Source organism: Pungitius pungitius, chromosome 11 (genome assembly GCF_949316345.1).
Source record: "Pungitius pungitius chromosome 11, fPunPun2.1, whole genome shotgun sequence".
NCBI classification, from domain to species: Eukaryota; Metazoa; Chordata; class Actinopteri; order Perciformes; family Gasterosteidae; genus Pungitius; species Pungitius pungitius.
In genome coordinates this window covers 16,758,469-16,775,484 of record NC_084910.1, presented here as the reverse complement: position 1 = coordinate 16,775,484, position 17,016 = coordinate 16,758,469, and the positions used below count along the sequence as shown (strand labels likewise).

The following is a 17,016-nucleotide window of genomic DNA, read 5'->3' as shown; positions in this document are numbered from 1 at the left end:
ATCCGATTTTCAAGGCTGCAAAGATGAAACAACCAGGAGGAAAACAGCAACCGACGCACCATGTGACCGTTGTGATGAGGCAAAGGCAAAGAGTGGTGCGTTTTGTGTGGAGAAAGCCCCGCGCTGGACTAAAAATAGCCTTTTAAAAAGCCACATGGCCAATTACCACGCCGCCGATCCGTCACATTGTTACTTGTGTTCTCTGATTTATTGGCCGTGCAGTTAACGCAGCAGTTGTTCTAATGAAAAATAAACTCTTGGGATTTACTGCTGGTGTTCTTTGCCATTGTGTGGAACAAAGTACCATTACTGTGTGCAGCTTGTTTATTCAAAGAGATAGAAGACAATTACACTATTTTGTGTCCTGCAGAGGTCTCTTTCTTGCTGTCGCGGTACGTTGAGGTACACAGTGTATAGGTACATACACAGCAACATTTTTAGAGTTAATGTTTCCAGTGTGTTCCAAGTGCAGAGTTAAAATCACACTGCAAACTCTTACAGAGTCAATTGTACAAAAGAGTTGGAGTCATTATCCAGTGTAAAGATCAGATTCATTTGCAACACTTAGTAGAGCTAAACTAACTCTTTGATAGGTGTGAAATGTAAATGTACAATGTAACCCTTCTTGGTGAAGGGCTTAACTCTATGTACTGTGGTGCATTGGTGAGGGTGCGCTAGGAACCATGAGGTTGTTGGATTGAACCCTGGCTGCTCCATGTCCCATGTCAAAGTGTCCCTGAGCGATACACCTAACCCCCGAATTGCTGCCTAGGCTAAAATATAAACACCATGTGTTAAAAATGTTTTAAAAAGTTACTTCAGCTAAATGATGTTGTATTTAACAATGAGCAGATTTATTTTTGACACTTATTCCGAGTTAATTTGTTAACACTTCGTTAAGTGTTGATTGGGACAATATAAACACCAGCTTAGGGTTAAAATTGAATCTCACAGAGTCAATGTAACACTCTGAAATTTGCTGTGTAGTTTTACTGACACTAGTATTGAATCCCAGTATAGTTTGCCTGTAGTTATTTTTACTCCAACAGTCACTGCTGATGTGTGATGAGAGGAGGAGGCCTAGCAACCGTTGCTTATACTGTGTGCTGTGATGGCAGCTGCAGATGCTAAAGGCTTATTATAAGCTCTCATCCTCCCGTACAATGCTGTTGCCCTTTGTGCATTTGGTGTCCATCAGTCTGAAGTACACACAAGTACACACACACACAGACACACACTAAACTCTAAAAGCGTCATCGTTGGAATGTCGGTTACTGGAGTCACAGGATCTGATCTTCCAAAATAACTCAACATGATTTGAGCATACATACTGATATTACTTTGTGAAAAATGTGACGCACTTCCTGCTTTTGTTAATATAGGTAATTATCTAATAGGACATTAGGACCAGTTCCACCTGATCTTGTGACACTTTACCACTTAAATAGGTTCCCAACTTAACACAAACTAAATTGAATTAAATGTGATTCACAGAAGAGTAAACAGAAAAACGTGTCTGGATGCACTGGATATCATTCAAACCAGCACACACAGCGCTAACAAACCCTTAATGAACTGTGCCAGACGGAGTAGTCGGTGTAATGAGACAGAACAGGCGACCAGGTATTTCGTCTTGCATGCGTGCATTTGTTAATCAGAACTAAAATGTTTTTCATGTGGTCGGAATAAATTGGACAAATTCAAGTTTTGACCCCATGCTGTGTAGTTTGGGGTTCAGTCACGGTGATTTATTCTCTGGGAATATCTGTGTGGGGGATATTCATCTATTCAACTTTTTGTTTAGGCGTTTTATTATAGTTATAGTATAGGATAGTTCGGAGGTCTACAACAACACCAACACAAGTTTGGTACAGATTATATTTTTACAGCATTTTGTAATACTGCATTATGTGATGTGTAGGAGCAATACAGAATGAAATATTATTAAAGAATATAGAAGTAAAGGAATGAAAGCAAGCGTAAAGAGTCACCTGATGAGCCCAATGAGGTGGGAAGTCTCAGCTGTTTCCTCCACCATTGTTAACCTCTTGCTGTTTAAGGTCACATTTTTAACGAGGTGGAATCAAGTGATCCAAGTTCCTCCCTCACTAATCTTCCACTTAACAGCTGATCTGTTCTGTTTTCAGCCAGCCCCTCCCTATCTCTCCCTCCTTCCTTTTTTTGTCTCCCCCCCCCACCTGGCATTTCATAGCCTTCCATTCTACATTCTTTGTACCCAGGTAAGAAGGTGCTGAGAGGGTTGAAATGTACACATATTTCTTTTTAATGCCACTTGTGAAAGAGCCATTCGGAGCTTTCACCTGAGCCAGTTGTTCCCTTGGGGCCTTTCCAGCTGTTCCTTTCAGCTGCCCGGGTCATGCGGTCCGGCCTCTCTAATTGCACAGGGAGCTATTGTGTCTTAGCTCTTAGCCACTTGTCCTCAGAGCTGTCTGTAAATCGATCCCTGTTTGTGCGTTTAAAGATGAGCGTGTGTGTGTGTGTGTGTGTGTGTGTGTGCAGGGGAGGTCTATATTTACCAACTCAACAATGAGGGAGCATTGTGTTGTCCACATTCTTGGCACCAAAGGACACTTTGTGTTCAGGGTCACCCTCATCGCCTCATCAAGAGAGGCAGAGACTCAGGAGGCCGCGAGGTGGACGCGGACAGACAGGCAGTGAGGACGGTGAGAGGTAACACAGAGCGGTGAGACAGCAAGACTACAGAGGATCTTCAAGGAGAGAGACAGACAGAGACATACCTGTCGTACAGATCCCTGACACTCAGAGGACTTCAGCTGTTTCTCTAAAGAAAGCGTGAGTGCGATTTCTGGTTGTCAGTCTTTGTCTACATCCAGTACGCTAGATTTTTTTTGCGTCGGTCCAGACACTGACGCATTATTAATTCATAAATGATTCGCAAGCAAAGACTGGTCGTTTTCCTTCAGTCTTTGCTTGCTTCTCCAGCTAGCTGACCTTCTGATTGGTCTCGTCTTTTGATGGCTTCTGTGGAAGTAACTTGTATTTACTCCCCAGAGGACGGCAAACAGCGAGCTCCTGTAGTGTTCAAACAACGCCTTCCCCATTCATTTGTCTCCTTGTTCAGCTATTGATGTGTATATATATATATATTGTATTTTCATCATCAGAGACCTAGAATCCGAGCTTTAAATTCACTCCACAGACTGGAAACTGCACTGCGTGTTGAGAAAAAGGCACTGCTTTGCTTTTTCTATTTTGCTCCCTGCAGGGGCCCCGGATTCCGGCCTTCCCGTTAGAGGCTGATCAATTTTAATGTGCCAGAGGTCGGCCTTCCATTAACACTGTTCAAACAACCCACTCTCCGTGTGCTACGGTGATGCACAAAAAAAGGCAACATGGGAATCAGCAGGCCCGCTAGTCTATTAGCCTGTTAGCTCGCTGCTGTTTTTCCATGATGTAATTGAGGGAGATGAGGAGAGATAGCACATTGCGTGGGGTGTCGCAATAGAGAGTGGGTGAACGGAGCCATCACTCAGGCCCAAGCTGACTCTCTGTCTGTTGGCTGTGTTCTGCATTCACTTCCCCGGAGCAGACACATGATTGACGACGGGCGGGAGGAGGGCAGCAGCAGGGAGGACCTCAACTGATGAATAATTAGTGGCTCAGTGGCCCTCAAAAGGGTGATTCATGAAACATGGGACCCAAACAAACCTTTTCTTCGCATCTACCTAATACCACAATGGCCTCCATTTAAATATATATATATATATCTTGTATTTACTCCCCGGGAGACGCCATAAAATATATCTGCTTGCATAAAAGTTAATCAAATTATAAGACAAGTCAATAAGAAAATGTATTCTAAAACACTTTTTTGAGTTATTGAGTATTACTTTTATCTGGTCCTCTTAAAACACAAACTGCATTTTTTTTCTTTTTTAGTTTTGGATTAAACCCGACATCATCTTTGGCTATAAAAAGTACCTTTTTACCATGCATGAATTAACCTATGCGATTAATGTGGCGAAGATTAATGCAACAATATATTTTACCGTAGTTAACGAACGTTTGTTTACTTCCGGTTTAAACCGGAAGTTGACCGCGGAAACGAAACGGCCGCTAGCTGCAGTCAGTTACATCAAGATGGTGAGAGCGTTTTGCATTCGAAGTAAAACAAACATAGGCGCAACATACAGCTGAGAACTGTGCGAGGATTTACTCTATGTGTCAAACAGAAAGCGGTTGAGTGGCAAACGGACCACTTTAAGCACTGCTATGCTAAGCTAGGTGCTAGGCTAAGCTAGCTGCTAGGTTGCTTCCATTCTCATCATCTGACGTTCCCCTGCGCAGCACACAGTCTGCAGAGGACCACCACTGTGTGCCCTAATTTTTTTATAACATTCAAAAACCAAACTATATTCAAATAATCAAAAAGATTAATTGCAGAACAAGTCAATTTTGAATGACGCTCGATTCAAAATGGAAGTCGGTAGGGAGAGTAGATTGGGTAGGGGGGCATTAGTTAGATGCATTATCCAGGCATGCGACAGATATGAATTCAGACACAAAATGATACTAGTAGCCCTCTGTTGGGCCAGGTCTTTGCATTGCTAGTCCAAAGATTCTTCCCGATATCAGAAGACTTGCACCTCTTTTGATAGTGCTAACCTTTTGAGGAGATAAATGTTGCAGTGAATATCTTTTCATACACTTATCCCGACCTTTGGGCTCATTCATAATTCGTACGCAACTGCAGCCAAATTCACAATCCTGCAATTTGGAAGAGCTATTACTTCACCACCTTGACTCAGCAAATGACCAGAAGTGTGCCTATAAGGCCCCATATGAATACAACGCACAATAAAGATGGTTGTCTCTTGCCAAGGCTAAAGTGGTCGATAAAGTGGCAACTCATCTGCACTCGTGAAACTTACAGCTTCGATTTGGCTGCGGCGCCTTGTCCGCCCGATTCTCATTGAATCTCCTCTCACGGCCTCCTCGCTTTCATCCTCCCCTCTCTCCACAGGTGCCAGTCAGGTTACCATGGAAACCAGGACGGTGATGCAGCGAGAGCAGGAGGAGCAGTCGTCCCAGATGTCTCACAGCATGCAGCTGTCGTCCCAGATCAAGAAGAGGACCTTCACTTCCAGGTGCGAACACGCTCTCCTGACTTCAGCCGTGGCCGAGGCTCAGATCATTTACTTGAGTCAAAGCATCAATACGACAAAAACACTGCATCACAGGTCCTGTAAAGAATCATAGTAAAATAAAAATAACAATTCCTCTATCAGGTGTTTAAAGCAAATGCATTAATATACCAGTAAGCATATGTATACGTATATTCACTATGTCAAGGTCACACTTCTCAACAATGTCTCCAATCCCAAAGCCTTATATTTCATTGTTAATATGACACTTTATTATCAAGTATGTTCAAGGAGTGAAGATACACACACAGAACTAAGTGGAGTTTTCCATTGAGTAAATTAAGACAACTTTGTGTACAGTTGCAGTTCAGTGACTTTGTGGGTAGCGGCGTAACTGTACTATGAATATTACCCATTAGATGAGTTTCCGCTCCAGTAAATGGGGGAGTGTTCCAGTCAACTAGTGTGGCTTGAAAAGAAAATATGAACAGCAGCAAATGGGAGTGCGATAGTGCAAACATCAAAAACGGGACGAGTGTCAAAATAAGTGATGGAGAACGGCTTTGCGGATTAAAATAACACGCTTCACTTTATCCCGGATTGATGTAAGAGATATAATTCTCAATGTTGATCCATGAACTTGGAAACAACCAGTGACCTCACCTGTTATGCATGTAAAGACAAGAGATTCTGAGGGTGTCGCAGAAGAAGTGAATAAGTTAAACATACTTAGCACAACAGCAACTAAATCAACCTTGAGAGGAGTTTCGCCCGAGAAGTACTCCTTTTCACTTAATGTGACTTAGTAGCTTAAAATGTGTCGGTAAGTCCACACATTTCCGTTCAAGCCACTGACTTGAGCTGTGATATTATTTAAGCTTATTACCGAGGTAAGATCAGTACGGTATGAGCCTTTTTTATCTCTCTTTCTACACCTGCACACACACCTACACTCTACACTACTGGCCCGGTCAATTTTCACTGTGACAGTAGACATGAAAGGGAGAACCCCCCCCCCGCAGCAGTCTGCAATATCCATTGCAGAATAAAAGGAACGGGACCCACGTTATCTCAGACCAACCAAGCTTTTCCTCTTTTTGTAATTCCTTGTTGCACCAAGTTCATATTTTGAGGAAGCCTGTTGTTTGTACAAAACACATAAATGCGGAACCTCCATTCTCTTGCACGGAGCAACGCTATCAACTCAGCCATAAAGGCATGTTTGCATGTGTGTGCGCGCATGTTGCTGTGTGAGTGTTTGTGTCGCTGTGTATACGTCTGCGGGCTGTACTCGAGCGACACAGCACAGCCGTAGGCTCTGCACTGCATTATTCAACAGCCCGAGCCTCTCACAAACACTCAAAGTGCAACACAAAAAGAAGCAGAAGTTGTCCTCTGGATGTTGTGAAATGGGGAAATTTCCCGGCTAATAAAGGAGAAGTCACGTCCTAATTTGCATCAGGATTTGTAAGTTGTCTGTTTGAACGTAAAGCCTGAGGCTCAAAGTTGACAGCAAGAGTAGTCGGAGGTTGTGTGGTAGTCCACACCTGGGTAAATAAAAAGCTTCCTTCCTTCCAATGGAGCCTTTAAACCTTTAAACAGCCTTTTAAACATACTGTAAATAAAGATCTATTAATAACACGTCGAGGGACAGCAGATAAAATATCCTCTCTCCGTGTGTTTTAAGAACAACAGTCATACGTGGATCAGGCGGGAGAAGAAATTAAAGCCCCTCTTGATACAAAAATGCCTTTCATTGCCTCGATGGACCTCGTCCCAAACAACAGATTGTCCCGTTTATAGTAAGGTCGGCACAGTTTATCAGATAGAGGGCTCCTGCTTTAGCGTAGTCTTACACGTGCGGGCCTGCTGTCTGCGGGACGTTGATGAAGAGACTCAATTAAAAGGCTCCTACGAGGCGGCGGCTGTCAGCGCCTTTAGATTCAGAACCGCGGCGACCGCTCCGTGTGTTTGTCTCCTCACGTTTGGTTTTGTGTTCCAGTTCATCAACCGGAACACACCCGGATCCACACGGACACGCAGTGGGTTTAAAAAAAAACAAAAACAAAACATTGCAGATAATTGCGTGGTGCAGCACAGATACGGTTACAATTGCCATTGTGCCATGAGCGCCCTATCGGGGCTCAGATCCAGCAACCCTTTGGCTCATAAACAGTCAGCTCTTGTCTGTGTGTGTGCACATGGGCCGCTTCTGTTTCTCCTGATTACATAAGCTCCCTGTGGACAATGGCACCAGTGAGTAAAAGAGGAACACTAAGCAGAAGCAGAAGCCGCTGATGGCGACCATCGCAGAAAAGAGGGTCACGCACGATTCAGGCCCTCCGCGCAACCGGCCGATCGATCCATTAGCCACACTTTGAAAAATAACGTTCCCGATGCTGATAGATAACACGCCGAAGGGACACAGTTGCACGCACGGCGCCCGCCACTCGGCGCCCGGCGCTGCCACTGTGACCGATGTCTTCCTCAGACTCCGGTCTCTTCTGTTCAGGAGAAGATAACACGTTCAAATCTGAATCGAGGCTGCATGGTCGGCGTCGCACACTGGGACGCCCACGACGCACAGAGCTGCACAGACGGACGAGGGTACCGACGCGGCGCCGCGTTGACGTTGTCTTTCAGAGTGTGGCGATGTCGTCCGTGTATTCTCCCTTCCTCGCTGTTTATTTGGCTCTGTGTGGCTTTGGAGTGTCAATGTTTACCTTTTTTTTTTTTTTTACAACAGAAAGTGAGCAGACAACAAACAATATACGTTTTAAACAGAATCCCTGGAGTGCCTGATTAAACGAAGCCTCGTGTCTTTGACGCTCGCCTACTTTACCCGCAGCTCCCTCTCACGTTCGGCCGCATCTGCTGATCAGAAGGAGAAACACTGCTGCTTTCTAGTGGCAGAGGGGAATATTTGTCTAATGAGCTGGAGAGTGGATAGTATGACGTAAGCCGACAGAACTAACAGGCATGCTAATGTGAACACTCCCATCAACGGAATAAATAACTGCGAAGGGGTGACAAGAGAAATTAAAGCTGCAAGCAGCATCGGTCGAAGTCCAAATGTATTCATTTGAAAAATGACTTTGAAAAAGAGTCTAAATGTATCAGGTCGAAAAGTTCAACTGGAAAAAAGTGCAAATGTATTTGCATTTCTGTGACCATTAGAATCTGGATTATAATGGGCGACGATTTGATTTGATTTAAGAGGCACATTCAATTACTTTACATTACAGCCTGGCTCTAAAACGAGCACAAATAATTCATTGTACTATTAATGAACACTCCTTTCATGAGCATAATTTGAAAACGCTCGTTATCCAATTTGTGCCCTCCAAAGATCTTTCTTTGAACTTATTTAAATCAGAGAAGTCATTTTCTGCTGGTGGGCCCACAAACTCAAAGTTTGGGGATTGCAGTATTAATAGAATCCTGATTACAGACATACTGACACTATATGTGTATATATATATATATATATATATATATATATACGGTATATATATATACATCAGCTGAGATAAGCATGAGATAAACCACGACTCTCAAGTCTTTCACCTGTGTCATTTGATGATATTCAAGATACATAAATCGTGTTAATCGGCTTTATTTTCTTGGAACAGGGATGAGGAAGCCTCCTGCTCTGATTTCTATCCCATCATCACCGCCGACCTGATGTCCGTCAAGGAGATCCTGAACATGGGGGACTTTCCCCATCGCAGGACATGGTGAGATAAGACCTCCTGCTAAATATGCGGCCGATGTCTGTTGATTATCAATAAGACGTGATGGATTGTGGTTGTTGTTGTGGATAAAAGCCTGTTTTCACATCACAAGACCCGAGGTTGGGAGCAGTTACTTGTTTGATGCTATATTACCGCTCACAGTGCTAAATAGCGCTCCTTCAACAAGACTACTGTGATGGTGACTGCGCTGTCACAGCTAAGATATTCAAGTTATGTTCTCTTATTTATGGTATCTATAATACTTGGCCTGATCTCCCACTAACATTAATAATTCATCAGAGGGGTTCTGGCACTGCTGCAGAAGACAAAAACAAAAGATTAGTATGTGCGAACAACTTTTTGTTTGCCTGAAACTGATCCATTAAAAGACACAGTACTGATCCTAAGGATCCCTTCAGCTTGTATCAAATAAATACAATTTATACATCTACATTCCCACTAGAAATTTGTAAGAACGCAATAAAAGTTCCAAAAGGACCTCGTTTCTCTGACAGTTTCTCTGACAGGCCTCTTTCCTGAAATGTGAGGTTCTCGCGGTAAAACCTCTCCATCAGTATTCACCACCACGTCCTCTCTCTCCACTTGATTGGAGGAAGTGGAGCGGGGTGAAGTTGCGCTGGTGCTCTCGGGCCTGCACGCCATTCACTGGCCGCGAGCTCCGAGGGTCTTGATGAATATTGGATATCCGGGCTATTTCTCCACTCAAATCCGTCTGTGGAAAAGCAGCTGGGGACTCTTCCCACCATTTGCTCTTTCACAGAAGTCAATCGACATGCAGGGGGAACCTTTGTTGGCCTGAATTGGTGGGGAAGAGGAAGGAGCCTCACATCCTTTCGGAGGAAAGTTGATCAGCAAAATGGATGAAGTGATAATCTGTGAAAAGAGTCATTCTCTGAGCAGAAATGCCATTTTCTGCTTCTCGATTCTCAAATGTGAGAATTTTCTATTTGCAAATAGCTGGCAGGGGCTATGTTTCTTTGATTTTTTTTCATATTTCTAATGTTTTACAGACCAATTTCATAAATGATAAAAGAGCAACTTGGTGGCAAGTTGTCACTGGGTCTGTGTTGTTGCCCTCAACAGAACCTTTGCATTTGGAGGCTTAGAGTTAGCCTCTGCTCTCTAATCCGTCCAGAAATTAAATTCGAATTGCTGTGTCAAACAGACTTTGACTTTAACAACAAAACATCTGTTTGTAGTCTTCTATATTTATGTAAAAACAGAAATAATGAACAATAATCCAGCCAATAAAGGACGCTTTGGCTTGCCGCAGTTATTACATGGACGTAAAAAAGGAAGAAGATGGTTAATAGTAGAACATAAAGTTGTCAAGGAGGGAGAGTGTGGGGGGGGGGGGGGTTGTCTTATGACACCCCCTTGAAAGACAGAACACATCCGACCGTGATGAGCCTCAGCTGCGGCGGGGGCGGCCCTGCCAACTCGCCATCTGAGTCGAAGATGGTGAGGATGAATATTTAAGGATGGAGGCCGGAAATCTTGAGATGATTGACCCCGTCCAGGACGAGGGAGGAAGGACGGAAAGGATGGAGTTGAAAGCTTTCGGGATCGGCGCAGGGTTTCTGTAAGGGCCCGACCGTTTTTGTTTTGACAGGGGGGGGGGGGGGGGGGGGGGTTTGCCGTTGTTCGCACCAATAAGCAATAATCAAATTCCAATAATTAAGCCGTAAGATCCCTCATAACCACTGACTTTGTGTGTCGTAGTGGTTCATTCCCTTTAGGGATGAAAATCCAACGGAGATTAGAAATACTGTCAGGCACACACACGCACACACACACACATCCACACACTTTACCAAACGTCAAAACCTTCTTTCCAAACGTGTGTGTGTTTCTGCATAGGCTTCTGTGCATTCACATATTTAAATACATATTTAGTGATGTTGTTTGTGCATTTCATTGAATCATTGCAGGCAAATGTCAGGCAATTTGTGCTCAGAGAAGGGTTCGTAAATACTTAAGATTCTGTGTGTGTGTGTGTGTGAAGTACATGTTGGTATAATTAAGCCCCGTCAATCAAAAGGATTGCCCCTCTGGTTAAAACGGAGCATTTAAAGAGCTGGCAAAACTCCTAATTGTGTGTGTTGGAGTGCGATTCCTCCTTCATGCATACGGATGAGCTGCTGCGTGACCGCAAGAGAATGCCACGTAAGCTACATGGCATTCACAGCTACATGTGACTACCGGAGGGCCTTCTGGGCTTGTTTGGTGCCGGTCCAACAGCCATAAAGATGGAGTTGGATTTAATGTGTTGCAAAACCAACCCTATATGATGAAGACCTACTGTCCTCACCTGAAGAGGCACACGGCGTCATCATCATCATCGTCTTTGGAGAAGCAGTGAAGCATCTCTTCCCAGTGAAGTGACCCAGCTCATAAAAGACCGACTTGTGGAAACCTTCAGTCTGGTGGGAGAGTGGTGCTCATGTGAAATCTCACCGACCTCACCACTCAGGCCTTTCATGCGGCGGGCTGCGAGATATCGCGAAAACTAACATTTGCGTGCAAATGGACCGGGACAAAAAGAGAGCCGTAAGAAATCAGTGTGAAATTGCGTTTTTGTTCCTCTCAAAAGGTCGATCCGTGTCGCTTCAAACCGTATTCAAGCCTTTGTGTGAATTGCCGTTTCTACTTTTGTCCTCTCCACTCATGGAGCCCTTGAATTGCTGTGACAACCCACTCAAAGTTTTCAGATGAGGCCAATTACTTCCATTCTAGCCACGGCTGAAAATATTTTGTGCTGCAGAAAAAAAATCCCAACGTGCACCTTAACGTACTTACTACACTTGTTCGTCCTGATAAATACCAAGAAATGTGCTGCGCTCCACCAGGGAAGTCCCGCAGGAGACTCTGGCTGAAGAGCACCACAGAGACGAGTGGACCATGTTTGGGAACGAGGCGGAGAAGGTCGAGCTGGACGTGATGAGGAGCCAGCGCGCGCTGCGCCGACGCGTCGACGCGGCCGCCACCCGCGAGCAGGTGAAAGCCGAGATATGAGCGCCTTGTGCTCAGCTTTGTCGACCAAACAGTACTTTCCCCTGTTGTCTGCTTAATTTCTATCTTTTCTATAATTGCCCCGGATGAACCTGTGCCGCAGGCCGAGACGAAGGCATCTGCCCGCTTGGAGCACCTGGAGCGTCTGAGTCAGAAGGCCCCGGACTTTCCGATCCCGCTGAGGTCTCACGCTGTCTGGGAGGGCATGACGGCCACGTTCTGCTGCACCGTGCAGGGCTGTCCTCCCCCAAAGGTCACGTGGTGAGAACTTGTGTCCCTGCTGCGCTCAGGTGATATTGAAGTGATATTTCTTCCAGCAGTTTCTATTAAAGCCGATCACTCGGGTCGTACGGGGGGGGGAACTGGTGTCTTTTCAATTTGGCTTCTCACTCGGGTGGTAGGGCCCAGAGGAGAAAAGGTCTGGGCCTGAAGTCATAGCTTTCAGTTGATTACTAGATCCAACTTCTAATGATGTGCACTCCTGACATATATCTTACTTTAACACTGTATTTGAGCCAAAACGATCAGTCATTTAATTGATCGGTCAATCTACAAACATTGTCTTAAATTTGGCTATTTAAGTCATCACTTTTTTATTGTGGGATGTAGCAAAATGAACAAATTGAACTGGCAAGACGAACTAAACAAACAAATGGAAGATGTCCCTTTTTATTGTGGGAAATTCAACATCATTACGACACCATTTTCGGACATTTTATAGGAAAAAATGTAGTCCTGAATTGCATGATTAATCCATGCGTCATGCACGATATGACACCAATAAATACTTCTGAACTAGTCATCAATATATTGTTTGACGTATGGAGGTAGTTTAGGTTAGACACCTGTGCGTGCAAATGATCGAATACAAAATAAGGCTTGCTTACAAAAAACAGTTATGACAACCCATTCCTGAGCCCTGACTTGAAAGTGGCCCTCTGAATAAATATGAAATTTCCTGTGTTATTTCAGGCACCGTTCCAAACTGTCGACCTTGATACTCGAGCTGCTGTGAGACTAGCTGATGAGTAGACTGTGTGTGTGCTCAGCATTCATGAACCCAGGCAGAGATCCAGAGAAGCCTCTGGGTTTCAGCGTCCCGCACGGGACCCGTCGGGCACAGCCAGCCGCCCTTAACAAGACGAATACCAGATCAAAGGGCCTCTTTGGTTGTTACTAACATTTGACCGGTTGAAAAAAAAGTGCATGAGTATTCATGGGGCCCAATCGTGAACCCTTTCCAAATGAAGCCCATTGTTTCATCTTTCCTTCAAAAACACACGTTGATTTTTTTTTTTTTTTTTAACGTCCTCCCCGCAGGTTTAAGGACGGTCTGCCCCTGAGAATGTCTGACCAGCCGTGGAATTACAGTCTCCAACAAAAATATGGTCTCAACTCACTGGAGATCAGAAGGTAGGTCACCGGCTCGAATCCCTCACTGAGCACGCAAAGCTCGGTGCAGGATGCGAGAGGGACGAGCAAGATTGGACAACCTTACTATTGATTTCATTTAGAATATTATAAATAGTTATAATCGGCGAGCTGGCGGCTCACAGTTGACGGCGTGATTCCCTGCTCACGTGGACATTGGTTCCGTCGCTCTCCGTCCACTCCTATCGCGTTCAGGTGCTATCAGAGTGTCAGGCTGCTGACACGGGCAGAAGCAGCCGTGTCTCAGCCCTGCGTAGATGCGCTTCTGTATCCTCAGGTGCTCCCCGGATGACGCCGGCGAGTATAAAGCGCTCGCCAACAGTCCCCTGGGTGAAGCCGTGACATTCGGGACCCTTCTGGTGAACTGTGAGTATTTTTCTATTTCATGTCAGCTCCACCCTTCTGCAAAGCCATTATGCGTAATACGAAGAGGAGTCTTCAAAACAAGGACTCCAAGCGCAGGCGGTGGGGCACCGAGGGAATGTCAGTGATGTTAAAGGCCTTATAGCCAGTCCAAATAGCATATGGAGATGGTGCATACAACCTTAAAAACATGCACTGCTCAGCTTTAGCTTTTTTTTCCTTTCTTTTATTTTTACATAAACTGCAATATGTCACAATTGAGGCCATCATCAATCATCAATGGCTGATTAAAAGAAAAAACTTGACAGATAATGTTGATTATTTTTGGCCAATACTACGCAGCACAAAGATATAACTAATCTACGGAATTTGAACAGTGTTCACTGTGCACTGACTTAAAAAATGTCCTATATATCTATGTCACATTGTCAGGGCGTATAATCCAATTGAACAATCAGGAATGTTTGATTTCATAGGTTTAAGCTCAAATTGTAATTTTGTTTGCCTTTAAACTATCAATATTTAAAAAAAACTCAAATATCCAATATGGCTGGTTCCGTTTGTTTTTTCTATAGATATTCATTAATGCCCCCGGGGTGCTGACACCGTCTTTGATACATTTGAGCATATAAATCCGTTCTCCTAATGCCTCCAATCATTGCCGGAGTCGGTTGTATTTTCTTTTCTTTTTTGTAAACCCAAGCAGATTATTTTCATTTACTATATTTTCTCCCCCCCCCCATCCCTCCTGGGCACAGTGTCGCTTTATATCCCCATTATTACATTTTCTGTATAAATGAAAATCCACAGCAGGCTAAAATGATGAGTGGACCTCGGAGAAGTTGGAGGAGGGTGGAAGTTGTGGTGACTGATAATCCAACATCTACATCGAGCATTGTGGCAGAAACACTAATGATTCCTCTTTACAACTTTTAAATGGCCACCGGGATGCCTGGCAGTAAAGCTCCCTTAATGCTCCAGATATCATTCAGACGGCGCGCGCTGTAATGATGCACTTCAAGGCGCCTCCTCGCCATCTATATTTTTGCCCCGCTTTCTACGGGTTGTTAAAAGTAGGTTAAAGGGAATATTAGATGTGACTTGCGTGAATGCTGATGTATAACTGCTGTGTCTCATTTCGCATCTGTTTCTGTCCCCCCGACCCTCGCCGGCGCCCTCCGCCCCGTCCCGTCCCGCTTCAGCACGCCACGGAGCCGCCGCAGGTTCAGAGCGCTCGCAGACCCCCGGTAAGTTTCACGCCGAGGGGCCTAATGAAAGGTGCCCCCTTTCATTTTCTCCTCCAGCCTTTGAACTTCTTCCCGCTGCACCAGTGAACGGGGGGGTGGGGGGGCGGGGGGGTGTTTGACTTTGAAGGGCTGTACCTGCCCATTCGCTCGGGCTAGCTGTTCAAGAGGGCACGATATCTAAGTTAGTATGTTCTTATAAGCAATTTAGAGAGCGCCTCAATTTATGACCTCATCACCACATGATTCCGGTCTGTATAACATTTAAGATGCTACTTGCTCGGCCGTAACGGATGAACGCGTGGAGACAAAGGACGCTGGGGCCCCCCCCCCCCTCCCTGGAGGGGACGACAGATGACGGAAAAAAGCTGACCATTTTATTTAAGTGAACAAATTCCTGTCAAGTTTTCTTTTTTCCTTCAGCCGCCATTCTCTCACTTGTCAAAGCACTGAAGCGACTCAAACTGAAAGTGAGAGATACGTGCGCCACGAGGTCTCGTCGACTCCTGTTCTCGGGGATGAGAGTCTGTGACATGTTTCTTGTAATGATCTAGTTCTGCTCAGCAGTCGCGAATATCACAGGAATGTGCGTTGCTTCATTTCCCATCATTCAAACCTTCCCTCAGCGCAATGATGATTATGATAAATTCACCACAGTTCATGTTGTAAAATGTGATCCGCTTAATAGGAGATAATTAAGCATCGGTTACATATAAACGGCTCTATGCAATTCTTTAGCACATTCACGTGGCACTAAAGGCCCGCGGCCATTACCAGCGGATGAAGCTTCATTCAAAATGATTGCCACTTAATTTCTGAATGTGTGGGGAATTATTGCACCATACATATCACTGCTGCAGAGGCTTTGCAGCAAAGCCAGTAAAACAAAAAGTGATGGAGTTGACTTTATTTTGGAGGTTCTTCAACCCCCCTAAATGTCAAAGTTTAGGGCCTCACAAATGGTTAATTGTCTTATCTGCTGACCGTTACCTCTATACAAAAAGTGGATTGAAAAGTGGTTGCCTGAGGTTACCCGTCGGTTTGCAACAGAAACAACTTCAAACTCTCTCCCAAATCCTTTGTGGAGTTTTTTTTTTAAATATATGTGGTGTTTTTGCAGAAGTAAGGCTGGATCTGGAGTTGACCTACATTTCAATATTCACCTGCGTGAAAGCAAATGCATCTTAATATAAAAGTTCTTCTCCCCGCTTCCTTTTTTCTTTTGGTCTTTTTTCTGCTCTTACACTTTCATCTTTGCTTTTACCTCCATCCGTGTCACCCGTAGCCTTCAAGCCTGATGGAGAAGCCCGGTTTGGAGTCACCTTCCCCCCGACATGGGTGACGGAGGGCGACAGCCTCACCCTGCGATGCACCTTCACCTCAGCTCCGCCGCCCGCCCAGCAGGACGTCTCCTGGTTCCGAGATGGTGAGTGCGCGCGAAGACGCACTCGAATGAGTCAGATGTTGGACGACCTCACGGCCTGTCGTTTTATATTCCTCGCTCCGTAGGCGCCCAGCTTCACCCGTCTACGGCTGTGGACATCAGGACAGTGGACGGCGAGGCCTCCATCACTTTGCGGGCCGCGCACAAGGAGCACGAGGGCGTGTACACGGCCCGGCTGAGGACCCGGGACGACGTGCAGGAGCACAGCGCTTTCGTCTATGTCGAAGGTGAGGAACGTGCGCGCGTTGTGTTGTTTTTCAAACATCCGCTTGTTTTTATTCATTGCATGAAGACGGCAATCCTATGAATCTTTATACATCATCACCACCCACCGCTATAAAAACAGTTAAAACAAATAGCTACTGAGTGCAACAATAGATGAAAGGGATGTTTGAGCATTGATCAAAGCGGGAGCTTTTGTGACACCTACGCTTGAACTGAGCACAGATACCCGCCTAATGCCAACACCTCGCGAGATTTATTCTATCCTTTTTGGTGCCAGAAAATGCTAAATGCTCATTTCCCACGCTCAGCATCGATCTGAGGACGAACACCGGGGGCCGCAGGCGGCTAACGCGGCTTAGTCCTTCCTGCAGGGATTTCAATGCGACGTCCCCTTCTTCTCCCCCTTCTCCGTTTCT

General features: G+C 45.1%; 1 protein-coding gene across 3 annotated transcripts in view; it reads left to right on the top strand.

Annotated features, from left to right (window-relative positions):
• The first annotated feature begins 2,613 nt into the window (after positions 1-2,613).
• Positions 2,614-17,016, top strand: part of myom3 (myomesin 3) — a 34,480-nt gene continuing 20,077 nt past the window's right edge. For 2 of the 3 annotated variants that reach the window (XM_062565626.1, XM_062565625.1), the window contains exons 1-10: positions 4,071-4,125; positions 5,006-5,129; positions 8,759-8,863; positions 11,731-11,878; positions 11,997-12,154; positions 13,214-13,306; positions 13,602-13,690; positions 14,890-14,934; positions 16,217-16,357; positions 16,441-16,602. In XM_062565626.1, coding sequence (XP_062421610.1) covers positions 5,023-5,129; positions 8,759-8,863; positions 11,731-11,878; positions 11,997-12,154; positions 13,214-13,306; positions 13,602-13,690; positions 14,890-14,934; positions 16,217-16,357; positions 16,441-16,602 — 1,048 coding nt within the window. In that variant the 5' untranslated portion in view covers positions 4,071-4,125; positions 5,006-5,022. Of the gene's footprint in view, positions 2,815-4,070; positions 4,126-5,005; positions 5,130-8,758; positions 8,864-11,730; positions 11,879-11,996; positions 12,155-13,213; positions 13,307-13,601; positions 13,691-14,889; positions 14,935-16,216; positions 16,358-16,440; positions 16,603-17,016 lie in introns of those variants that run through there. The other variant, XM_037454876.2, reaches the window with a different exon arrangement.